The sequence below is a fragment of the Cyprinodon tularosa genome, unplaced genomic scaffold, assembly GCF_016077235.1.
Source record: "Cyprinodon tularosa strain WSP-4 unplaced genomic scaffold, ASM1607723v1 ctg441, whole genome shotgun sequence".
In the NCBI taxonomy this organism is placed as follows: Eukaryota; Metazoa; Chordata; class Actinopteri; order Cyprinodontiformes; family Cyprinodontidae; genus Cyprinodon; species Cyprinodon tularosa.
The window spans coordinates 935,174-948,868 of NW_024039165.1; the positions used below are offsets into that span (position 1 = coordinate 935,174).

The 13,695-nt window shown below is 37.0% G+C and overlaps 1 protein-coding gene across 1 annotated transcript in view; it reads right to left on the minus strand.

Annotated features, from left to right (window-relative positions):
* The window catches only part of arid5b (AT-rich interaction domain 5B), a 114,340-nt gene that overhangs the window by 53,211 nt on the left and 47,434 nt on the right, over positions 1-13,695 (minus strand). The window contains exon 4 of the mRNA XM_038300179.1: positions 9,984-10,214. Within this exon, the coding sequence (XP_038156107.1) occupies positions 9,984-10,214 (231 nt within the window). The remainder of the gene's footprint in view (positions 1-9,983; positions 10,215-13,695) is intronic.

Sequence of the window (13,695 nt, forward strand, 5' to 3'; positions counted from 1 at the left end):
ATTCTGCCTCTGCACACCAGGTACATCAGGGCAATGAGGGATAGTGAAAGGCAACAGGGCCTTTTTTTCCCTGTTTGTCTGTTTTGTTGAGGAACTGAAAATGCACAACATTAAAAGCTATTTTAATGGGATCTTAGAGCAGATGATCAGTTTGTGTATACGTCCTGATTACAAAATGTAACCACACAGCCACAGCATGTGCTCTTCTCTCCTCTAAAAATCCCCTTCTATACCCTCTGCACTGCACAACATATGGACAATGAAATATTCATGGGCTGTTGGTTAACACAAATCTGCACAGGAGATGAGAAAACATGGGCTTAGCAAGCAATTTGCCTATTGCATTAACAGACGGGCCTGTCATGAGACAATACTGGCATATGCATATTTCCTCTAATCAGATTTCTTGTTTAAAGAGCACTGGGGGAAAGTGGTTAGACTTGTGGAAACAATGACCTCATGCTGTATGATGATCTGGTGACCCAACCCTATCAAGCTGGTAAGATATTATCTCCACGAGGAGGCTTGAAATTTTAACACGTTTGACGCTTTCATATTTTTCTTTTCCTCATTTTTTCCCCTCTCTGAGACACATTTAAGTATCAGTTTCAGTCAGATGACACAGAAGAGCATTTAATCTTTCTTTAACACCCTCACAGATACACATACAGCTGAACCAAATCAAGCCACAGATGTGCAAAAGCATGCATGGTAAACAAGGCAGCATAAAAATAGGCTGTGAATTTCTGTTTGCAAAAGGAACAAATTCATATAATTAAGACGCTTTCATTACTCTTCTCTTTTTAATCAAGAAGATCACTGCACTGTACTACAACTGTTTCTATTTATTTCGAACAGAGGATAACAAGCTGACCCTGAACTATGAAGTTTCTGTGCCAGGAAATGATGCCTTAAAGGAATACTTCAGGATTTTTGAAGTGAAGATCTGTTTAATGGATTTTCACAAACTTTTCAAAAGACCTCCACAAAAAAAATGCACATGCACAACCTTGTACCCACTCCCCAAAGGGAACACCTATTAAAAATGCACGAGCCATTTCCCATCATGCATGCTCTGTTTAAAAGTTGCTGTTCGCATTGCTCATACAAGCTTATTTCCAAAATATGTGCAATTTTTCCACTACTGTATGTCAGACTCACCACCGGTAAGTGAAAATGGGGACGAGCACGTAAACATATAACCAGAATGATTGACAATTAGTAGGACAACTGACTGTGAAGTGAGAGGCACCCACATTAGCGGCTAAATGCCGCTAATATGGGATTTAAGACTACAGTATAACATGTTGGGAATTCAACAGAGCAGTCCAGATTTCAGGAATATCATTAGTCACCATCAACAGACATTGGACGGGTTGGGCTCAAATGCAATGACAGTAATTGGACTTCAGTCAAGCAAATGTTATAGGTGATGATTATTAAAACTACAAATACAAAACTGAGTTGTGTATTCTTAATGAGTGATCTGTTGCTTTTAAATACAAATACTTTAAGATCACAACTTCTAACATTGTAGAAGGCTGTTTGTGATGTCTTGTGGATACTGCAAAACAATACCTCATCTTTTAAGACTGTGGCTTTGTTTTATTTTATATCAGATGTTTAGATTACAGATCCATTCTTGCATACCTTACAAAAGCCTCCAGTATCTCCAAAAATTAATTTTACTGAACTAAACTGGCTATCTAGTGGAGATACTCCATATCTACCTTTCATTTTCATTTTGTAACTATAATATTACGGGAATAAAACAGCCCCAGTATTACCTTACAAGATGTTGGAACCTATATTATCCAATCTTTTGACCATCCTAATACCAATATAATCAGCATCACAGACTAAACATGCTGTGTATTCTGCTCATGAGAAGCTTTTTGAAGGAATCTGGACAACTGGAATAAAAATATCCAAGAGAAAAAAAAATAAATACAAATTTTTGCAGTAGAAATGCTGAGCTCACCACCGTATGCTGAAAGCTTGAAACTGAAGGTAAAACTGTAATAAGAACTTCGATTCTAATTTATCTGGCTGATGATTAAAAAATAGCTTGGATGCACTCATAAAGCATCCTGTCATTCTAAAGATAACATTTGATTGCTAAACATGAAAAATAAGAATAAAGTAAAAATTGTTGCTTCAGAAGTTACACACCCTGTGATGCAGCATGAAACTGTGGATTCAAATGCATACAAACAAATGAAATGGAGAAATGAAGGTGGATCGAAGGTGACACAAAGGGTGAAACAGGGCTTTATGTTCTTTGAAGTGCTATTCATTTCCATGTTTAAACCCAAGTTAAACAGGTTTTTTATTGCTCCAGTGCACATACCGATATTTCCCTTCATGCAGCTTTTGTGGAACAAAATACAAACAAAACATCAATACCAAAGTTCATAAAAAAAGCTTTCTCCAATGCTGCATTGGTATTTTTGAGATTATACTTTTTCAAAACTGTTAGTCTCCTTTTAAACAAGGCGCCAGTACCAACTAATCTCTCTCTTTATACCAACTGAAAGTATCATCGGAGTTGGGAATGTTTACTGTTTATAACTTTCCTCAGAGACCAAGCTTCTCAATTCTGAGCTAAGTTTTAAGAACATGTGAGAACAGAGTTAGAGCAAAAGGAGGAGGGCTCACTTTGCCTCCAACATGATTACCTCAGTCACTTTGAAAGCACTGTTATTTTAAACTGTATGCACAAGCAGTATTAGGTTTCTGGCAGCATGGAGGTGAAGCCAGGGAATCAGAAAAAAAATATATATATATAAAAATCCCACTTAACAGCTTGTTTAAATTTAAAGTCATCGGCTTCATGTTTAAAAGCGCTTGGCTGCGTTTACATACGTTTCAGGCAGGCATTTCTTTGTGGCCGAAGTCCCCCTGCCAAATTAATGTGAGTAATACTCAACACGCAGCTTTTAACAAAAAATGGATGTTGTGATCATTCAGTCATTCAGCACTGCGAGGCTCTGGCCCACTCTAAACTATTCCTGGCTTTTATCACTGCAGAGCGCCTCAGTAATGCCAATATTATTACAGTGCAGTATGTCACACCTTTGTTATTCTTAGGTTTATATAAGAGATAGATTTCCATTCCGCTTGTCAGCGAGAATGCAATAAGTGAAAAACTATTTGTACCCATGCTGTGTAAAAAACACAATTTATACATCTCTCATTAGGCGTTTCGCATCGCTGTAATATTACATTCCTGCTGGCAAAGAAAAGAAATCGAGGACACGAAGTAGCAAGGGTATAATCAATCCACGTTTGGCAGAGAATGTGTGATAATTATAAACAAAAACTGTGTCATTCCCTGTGAGGAAAGCAACTGCTGGGTGGGGTGGGGGAATGGGGGGGGGGGGTGCTGAACATGAATATGGATCACAGGACTTGATTCAAAAGCAGTTTCTTTCAAAGTTTGTTCAAAGGAAAGGACGCCAGTGACACCAGAGGTTTACAATAAAACAAACACAAGAAGTCATAAAGAGACGAGAGGCCAGTAAGGCAGCCCTGAACGACCTCCACTGATTTCAGCCTCGCAGGGCTGCTGTGTCAAGAAAAAAACAGATTTCACAACTAGGCTCTTAATCTTTCGGCTAAGTTTTTCACAATACTGAACACTGGGCCTGCTGACACTCGGAAATACTCCTTTTTATATCTGATCCTCCTTTTCTGGAACCCCTACGGTAACCTGACATACTTATAACTTAGTCTGGAGAAGAAAAATGACCATTACAGCTGCCAGCACAGATCTGACTGAATCCAAAAGGTCATAATAACTACAAAAAGAGCATTAAATCAGATCCTACACTTTTCTTCCCTTAACATATTTAAACTATTTTTAATTTCAAGTCACATTTAATGTTTCAGGCATCAAAATCTTAATTCCAGTCAAAAATAAGCAATTAGAAAAATGCAGCTCTATTTTATTTATCATCTATTTTAACAAGGACTTTGAAACCCCCTTAGATAAAAAAAAAACAAACAAGCTTCTGCCTCCCATGTTAAGAATGATCTTTGATTATTCATGTATTATGTTCATCACTAGTCACACCCTGCCTGATCTGTAAAATCAATAAATCACTTAACTGGAACCTGACCTGCAGCACAAAGTAAGCTAAAAGGTACCATAAAGAACACATCTTGCCCCTAATTAAAGACTTTCACTAACAGATTAATGTAACCATGTTTTGGAAATCAATTAATTTATAAAGAGTTAATAAGCCTCTCTGTTTGTAACTCCTGAAAACCACAGTGAGAGGAATGATTCAGAAATGGAGCCACTCTGGATCAGTGGTAAAATCTTCAACGAGAGGCCAGTTACTCAGTAAGAAATAGAAATGTTCATCAACCAAGCCTTTACTTCATACTGGTACATTGGTCATTTTGTAAAGCATTAATAAAAATGTTTTATTACCATGGTATCTTCTCATAATGCTGAGAGTTATTTTATTTTAAATAAAAGAAGGACACCATGCTGTCTCCTCTGCGCTTTAAAGGTGTAAGCAGTGTTGGAGCAGGTCTACTGTTTCTCAGGGTGCCCACAGGCAATGGAAGTTTCTAAATGTTAAATATATTTAAGTACAGCTAAGGCACAAAGCGGATAAGATCTATGTTTGTAATTTGCCATTTACAAAATAAAAGTCAAAGCACAACTCTGCATATGTCAGCTGGTGAATGTGGCAATGAATGGCTGAATAAATCTCTTTAAAACAGAGAAGCAAAGGAAAGTGCTGTACATGTACAGGCCATTTACTATTTTACCATATGTATATAATATGTACAGTATTGTTGATTGTCCACATAGTGGCCTCAATTCCTTAAATATATTATTGATTTTCTATTTTAAAATTATATAATGAATCCCTTTATATCTAAATTTAAGTCTAGAAAATAATCTTCCAGCCTTATTGCTCCTTCTTTCAGACATCATCTATCCTGCTCTATTTCGATCATACGTTTTTCCTCTAGTTGGATCGATTGCAACCCTTTTAATCACATGGCACCAGGGTTGGAAAATAACTAATTATATTTATGACCTTAACATTTTTGAAATACATGCTAAATAATATTCAAACAACAAATGTAAAGAACATTAGTCTCATCTGTTGCTTGTCATTATAAATTATATTGATTGAAGCTGAAAAACAGTGGGTTAGGATTTTACTTTAGAAAGTGCTTTCTAAAAATGTGTGATGTAAAATGATGATGAGTATATTGGATGATGGGATGAAGATCTAAATCACTAGATAGTGAGGAGAAAAAAACAGTAATGGAAGAGGATGCAGAGGGTTTAATCCAGAGAAGGATGCTGGAATAGGAGAAACAATCAGCCTCAGAGAACCATAAAGATAGCAGCTACACATAATACCTCCAAAAAGTGTTTCATGTTATAGTAATGTAGCCTTAGGAAATAGGTTTTTCTGCTCCATAAAAAATAAATAAAAGTGCTTCTTTAATTATTGACTGACCTTTTACCTCCCAAGTACCTCCTAATTGATGATGCAAAGTACCCAAGAAGTTCAGATCTGAATGGCTCAAAAAATGTAAAATTGAAGTTTTGAGTTGCCTATATTAAGTCCAGATCTAAATAAGACTGAGATTCTGTAGTATGATTTCAAACTGCTTCTTCATGCCAATAAAACTCAGCGAAGTAGAGTTTACCAGTTTAGATCAGTTTAACACACTTACTGGATAGCTTATTTTCCCATCAACAAGTTAAATCAGGATTTGCAAGCTGTGTTTAATGTTTACTGTGATTATCCTTTCCTGATGTCATAATTAGCCTGATAAAAATTACATCCATTGCATAAATAAAAACAAAAGCAGAAGAAAACACTTTTAAAACACTGTAGCTTTAAATATTTCACACTTAGATGGTGTTGCTTCTAGAAGTGGCGTTTATTCTAATAAAAGCGGATTTAGCTGTTTTTTTTAATAGAGGCTTTAAATAGCAAGATAACTGCTCAGTAGCTGTATCTGTCTCTAAGTGCGGATGTGTAAACATTCATGTGTGTTTGTGCCTTTAAGTAAGACGCCCCCGAGGCCTTTTTCACCTGCCAGAGTGATGTAAATTACTTAGCTCTGCTGTTTTAAAACAAATCACAATCAAGTCTCTGAGCAGCAATTCCAGCAGAAATAAAAAGCCTGCCCAGAGCCGAATAAACCTTCATGTGCAGAACATTAGAGATCCTGGCTGCTTCAGCAAGGAGAAAAAGCAGAATTCCCTTCGGCTATGAAAATAAACCTTTAGCTTAAATGTGACTCACGGAGGAATGGCATCATTGAGCCAAGCGAATGAGCAACAGCAGCCACAGGATGTTAGCGTTGCTATTCATAACATATTTTCCTATGACTAAAAACCGTTTTCCTCTCTGGTCTCACCTCTGCAGCACTCTTAGAATGCAATTACCTTGTGGCAAATTTACAGGAAAAAGAAAAACAATGACTTTTGACCAGAGGAGCCATTACATTGAATGTCACAATGATGCCTGCTGAGTTACCAAGCACAGGAAATATACAGAAAGAGAGAGAGAGAGATGAGTCACAATAGTCCTTTGTTTTAACTGGGGATTAATAAAAAAGTGTAGATTCTAGCGCAGAGGATAAACACGTTCCAGCTCTTAACCACTCCTCAGCGGAGCCACAAAATGCTTTTCAAAGGTGTGACTGAGGAGTTCGTTCCAGCAGCATTTGCTGGTGTTCGTAAACAGAAACAGCTCTCTGGAATAATAATAATAAAAAAAATAATTAAGAAAATATGTTGAAACTTCTTTGGGTCCAAATTATCAAAACACTGAAAGATCAAAAACATGTTTTACTTTAATTTATTTGGCAAAAAGGACCAGCAGAAATAATCAAGACAGAAATCACAAAAATGTAAAACCTCCATTACCAAGCTGTTTTCATAACTAAGTGTTTCTAGGCTATTTTCCATTTTACTGTAAAATATGGATGTAGGAAGACAGTTTTTAAACAAATGTTCCACAGAAACAGATTAAACTGCTAAAATAAAACTTTTTTTCCCCACTGCTTACATTTTCCTTAATAAATACTCTTGGTTAGGCTGCAGATATTGAATGTGACAATATGGATGGACGCATTTCAAAGTAGGCAAAGGGGGATTTTTTCCCTTTACCTACCTCTGAACTAGGGCTGGGCGATATAGAAAAAAAGCTTATCGATAAAAAAAAATGCATATTGATCGATATCGATAATTATTGAAAAGATTTGAAACCATATTTTATGTGCAGCTCTGCCTGGACTTTTATAATATTGCTAAATGATTTAATTTTAATAAAAAACACAAACACAGAGTTCGAATTAAATCTTTATTTAACCAACTTTTTTAACCATAACAGAATTGTTTTAAAGAAAAATTACTTAAGAGACCTGAGTTATGTTATTAAATACTGACAAAGAATAAACTAAAGTGACCAGAAAAGAGACCAAAATAAATATAACAAATAAATAAATGCCCCCCCACCGCCGCCCCCGTTTCCTGCTTTAACCTGAGTTATTACTTTGAAGTTTCTGGCCCCTCAGCATTTTTATCTCAATTGTTAGAACTACGTGGGAAACTGCCCAGAACTGAAAATATATATATATTTTCCGAAGATTCCTCGGAGGAGAGCCGCGTCGGGGCCTACACAGCTCGTACTCCTGCGGCTGTGAGCGGCTGAGATGAAAAAAAAAAAAGTTGGTTTCGTTATCAGACTGGTTTCACTGGTTCCCTACACATTTTCCAGATGACTGTGGTTTGTTTTTGGTCCGACTTGCCATGACCGAAATACTGCCGAACTACAAAAACCTTTCTTTGGAACAATTTCCTCCGCCTCTCTTTGCTGCACCTTCATGTGCTCTGTGTTGTGGTTTGAGAGGGCGGCGCTTGGTGACGTCGTGCCTGGGTCCGCGATTGTGATTGGTTGGGAGGAAGCAGCGACTAGCATAAACCTACATGCTAGGCTACAATGAGAAGGAAGGAAAACTACGTTTCTTTTTTATCGAACTTTTATCGACCCTCTTTTTTTCTATTGCGCCACACGTCTATCGATCGATATATATCGTTATTGAATTATCGCCCAGCCCTACTCTGAACCAGAAAACAATTTTATACATATTTATAGTTAAAATCATGGGTTCTAATAGACTGAAAAAAGCCCAGTGAGGAAATGAGAAGAGCAGACATTCAACCTAAGCAAGTCTATTTACATAATGCTTCTGCTTTTCTTTTTTTTTCCTACTTTAATGATGCTCCAAACTCTAAAGAAAGTAAATACAATTTAGATTTTAGGGCTGCATGACTTAAGGGAGGCATAACACTAGTTTTATTTTAAAAACAATATAAAAGACAATATTTTCCTCATCCCTCTCCATCAGCTTAGCGTATCAGCATCAGAAGTGAGCTTTAGGGTGATAAAGAGTTAGCTTGCTTGGCCACAAACACCAGTCAGTCATAAGAATCTGACCAACATGACCTGGCCAGGGTGTCAATAGCATCACCTGCATTGGGTTGCTCATTCTGCTCGTTCTCTCAGAACCATAAACTACTTAGCAATTTGAACTGCAGTGAGTTATCTGTTGGATCAGACCAAATGGGTCAGTTTTCCATGCCCACTTACACCACTGAGCCTCGGTTTAACCACTGCAGCTTACTCTGACCACTTTTGACAGATACGGTACTGGCTGCTGCAAGTGGTGGCTTTACAATCGGCTCACGTGGCCAGCTGTCTGGTAATTTATCTTAGCTACTTGCTTTGTGCAGGATTGCTACGCATTTCATCCTATCCCAGAATCTCATAATTTCCTTCATGTTAAATAATCTGGGGAGACCACTACAGAACAGCGACACCCCAAAACATCCGCAGTCCAAGATATGCTCTGACTTCTTCATTGGTCACAATGTGAACTTCTCAAACTCATAAAAAATCCTCTGATACTTTATAAATTCCCCCACTAACTCTGAGAAAGAAAAAAAAAGCGTACTCATTGCCACGTGTATCTCATTCACTAATGGGTGCCATTATGAAGAGATAATACCTGCTATTCACCTTACCTGTCAACGAGTTATAATGTTATTTTAGATTGGTGTGCATTATTGGCATGCACACTTGACTTTAAGGCTCTACAATAGAGAACCAGTTTGATGGTGTAAAAAAGCAGTTGTGAGCAGGGTGTTATTATCACGCCAACAGCTTCAACAACATCTTAAGTTTTGCTGTTTTATCAGATAAGAAGCTGGATAAGGAAATAAATTTTTCAAGAACTAATTGTTTTATATGGATCTTTTTTCTTAAAACACAGTTGCTTAAAGTTGATTCTTCAATATGGCTTCAATTACTTTAAGGTTTTTGTCAAAACTTTCTATAAAAAAAATCAAAATTTACTCCTTATAGCGGCTTTTTTAGTCTCAAATAGCCTGTCTGAGGAATGAAAAACTTCTATAATGGTCGGATGAGTTCACTTTTTTCCAACTTAACACCCGACTGGTGTATTTGTAAACAACCCTCAGCCACAGTCAGAGAGTGACTCAAACACTGAGAGAATTTAAAGCACTTCCTTTCATAATCGTACCAGAGAGATGAAAAAAATCCCCTGTTCAAAAGCTAAAGATATGTTATTTTTGCTTGTCCTTTTATAGACTGTTTTTATTTGCAAGAAAGGGGTTTTTAATTTTATGATTTTTTTGTTGTTGCCAGGTACCACATACTGAGACAATAGTCTCCCCAAGTGTTTATTTTGTTTTGCTAAAGCAGAATCAGTATGGTTATAGGTAATTACAACTGAAAGTTGGATGCCAAGATCATGTTGAGAATGAGTTTTAGGAGCATTAAAGTGTATTGCTGCAAAAGATCAAGAAGGAAATAATCCTAATGTTTCAGAAATCAAGACAGGCAATGTTTTAAATATAGCTACTTCCATGAATGTCATGCTTCAACGTCTTTGCCAGCTGCCAAACTCACCAAACTCGTCACAGATGCTCTCGTTTTGAAGAAGGGTCGGATGCTCAAAGGTGTCACGGCAGTACAGGATCCTTGTGCTTCCGCCCAGCGCAGCGATGCCGCCCAGAGCCAGCACCGTGTGGTCTATGAGCAGCGAGGACGGCTGCTCTCTGAGCCGAGCCAATACGGATCGGTAGCGACAGTACTGGGGGTAACTGAGGACTAAAACCTTCCGTCCATCCTCTTCTTGGCCTGAATAACACAGAAAAAAACACCAAAAATGATCAAAACGTCTGCAGTGTTCCAAAATATAGTTCACTCTGTCAGTCAGTTTGTATTTGTAGACCAGTACTTATGTCCGATATCAATATCTGATATCGATCCGATATTAGCCAGAAAAACTAAAACTTTCTGTCACCCTTTGGTAATATCTCAAGGGTTACTTGTTCTCATTATTAATCGTTGTTGATTGATCTTCTCTGTTTTAGTAATATCACTTGTTCAAGCCATTTCTAACATTCTAAAGTGCAAATTAAGAAAATTAAAAGCATGTGTAACAGGTGCTAATATCGTATCGGGTCAATTCTCAAGGATGCAATATAGGTATCGTATTAGAAATGAAAGAGCTGTATTGTGAGATCCTTAACACCAAGTGCTCAACAGGGGTTAAAAACAGAGCCACAGTAAAAAAAAACAAAAAAAAAACAAAAAAAAAAAAACACACAGAATAAGTAAAAAGAAAAATTAAAAAGAAAGAAAATGTCAGTAAATTGCAGGAGTTGAAGCCTAGTGGTTAGGACATAAAGCTTGGAATCCTGAGGTTCTGAGTTGGAGTCCAACCCCCACAGACTGCCACTCTGGGTCTCTGAGCAAGACCCTTAAACCAACACTGCTCCCCGGGCACCGCACAATGGCAGCCCACTGCCATAACTTGATTTGTTATTATTCTTAATATTATATTATTCTTATAAATTTTTTTTAAGGTCCATATTTTTGGGTCCATTTTTTATATAATCTTATTGCCGCTGTAAACACCAGAATTTCCCCATTGTGGGACAAAAAAAGAGATTTTCTATTCTATTCTATACTAATTAAATAAACAGAAAAATACAAGAATTTATGTATTCATGGTTAATTTTTAAGTAGTGACCAGGTAAACCTTTGAAAACAGTTAACTTTTGGGGGAGAAACTAAACTTAATAATGAATTAAAAAGTGACTGACAGAGCTTTCAAAAACAAAAAAAACAAAAAATCTTTAAATACCATTAAAGCACCTTAAAGGTTAATATATGCAATGGGAATGTGCAGCAGGGAAACAGGAAACACATAGCTTTAACTGTTCCAGTAAGATTTGTAGAGAACAGCACTTAATTTTACAGGACACATTTATTCCTCCATCTCTCTTTAGCTTTTATGGCTCCAGTCGCCCTTATGGATCAGTAGTTGGCTACTGCTACTTCCCAGCAGATCCACTGCTGTATGGCTGCCAGTCTGACCTCCTATGAACGTAATGATTGGAACTTTTATTCAGGACTCAAACAGATTTATAGCCCAAAACAAAAAACAAAAAAACTTTCAGCAATTTCTGGAAAGTTTGGTCTATTTTCTGTGTGGGCCCATGATGCTCCTATACTTTATTTCTAACAACCTTATCATCTTATTTAACACTCACTACTATTTAGACTCATGTTAAGGAAGTGAGATGCTTTTACGCTGTTTCATTGTGACTTTAAATAACTTTCGAGAGTTTCACTTCCTTTCCTTTTATTCTCAAAGAACACCTCTTTTTTAATGTGTGCCAGCAAACAGCAAGCTGTATTTTATTGTCTAGGTGCGTGTTAGAAACGTTGGATGTCATGCATGGCTTTCTGGGAGGAATGTGAAAACAGCTCAAAGAAGCGTTGCCATTTTGCTCGACCAGTTTTGTAACGAGATGGTGGGAAATCCTTACAGCAGTTTAGATTGGGCAGGTGTGATGGGCATGTGAAAAGGGGGTTGTTTTTGTTGCTAACTGATCGACCGTATTAAAGGCAAACACCGAATGTACATTACTCTTTTATATCTAGCTCTATAATCAACACTCACTGTTTATTTCAGGCTGTTGTGCTTCTGTTAAACTCAGTCAACCTCCAACTCTGTTATTGGTTAGCAATTAAACTAATATCCAGCTGACACGTGTATTTGACTAATAAATAATCAGGTGTAACAACTTACTGGCAAAGCTGTCAATGTTAATTTGACCACCCTCGGGACAGGAAGCACAATCAACGTGATAAACGTTCATAAAAGTTAAGAGAATAATCCGTTGGACAATTAAACGGTTAATGTTATACTAGAGGCACAAATACAAAGTCACAATGACAGATCTAAAATGGAGCGTAGGTGAATCAATCTGGCGGTGTTAGGTTGCTGAAATGTCCTAAAAAGGATTAAATGGCAATAGCAGCTGAGCCTGACGGGGAGAAATGTTACATTTTTAAGGTATTTGGCCATAAACCCGAGCACAGAGACGAAGGGATCACGACAGTTTTCACAGCCCGTCCCCAGGGAGGCATAATTGCGTGTGTAAAATTTGCGAGCAATCCATCAAAATAGCTGTTTAGATATTTCAGTCTGGGCCAAAATGGTGGTCCGTCTGACTGGCTGCCATCGCCTGCCAAATAAAAATACCATGAATTTAAAGACTTGCAACTGGGAGTTTATTATTCAACATTGAAGAGATAAAGGCATGACATAGAGATGTCCCATGTTGCAACAGGAAAGTCGTGATGCATAATACAGAAGAAACATGCAGATAAACTGCTTTGGTTATTCTATTCATATCATAGTGATGAGATTTTCACTCAGAAAATCATAACTTTAATACTTTCATGTAAAACTAAAAGGAAGTTGGATTTTTAAGGTTTAGTTTTTTTTATTAAACAGTAGAAAATGGCACTAAAATTGAATGAACAATAGAAATTAAATGTGACGCAAGATTTTCTGGCATCAACAAATGGTTAAGCAACCCATTTTTTGGCAGGAAATATGACTAAATTCTGTATGAAGAGGGAGTTTTCGCAAAATACATCATTCTGGTCTACAAATGTGATAAGATTTATTAGCTAATAAGCATTCCTGCAAAATTATGAGAGTTTTTATTGGACATTCTGAAATGGAAGGCATATTATTAGAAAAAATAATAAAATAATTAATCATTGGCCTATTAAGTTACATCAAGATTAAAAGAAATATAGTTATTCCTTCAAATCTTTCTATGCTTTAAAGCCCCTCTGATCAGATGACAGAAAATGTTCCAGAGTGACTGAAGCTTTAATTACCTGTAAGTAAATGCTGGTAGAACATTAGAAGGTAGTTTCCTCCAGGAGAAAACTATAAATCTGTTAGTGAGAACTAACGGTGTTATTAGGGACATTGCAGTTCTGCTGTTAAAAAGATAAAGGGTATGCAGCGAAATGTGCTTGCAAATAAAAACCAGGGTGATCAAAGTTTCCAGTCTTTAAAGCTGAGGTGCGTGAATAAATCTACAGCTATGCTGAACTTGAGGAGACCTACATAAATCTCTGATATCCTTTCTGTCTTTTCCATCTCATGCAAAACTCTATGTAATGGGAAGGCAAGGGCCTGGTATCAATAAATACTGAGTAAAGAGCAAAATTATACTCGCATTGCTCCTCCAAGAGCAGAACAGCAAAATATCTTAGCTTGAGAAATAAAAGTTAATTAATCTGT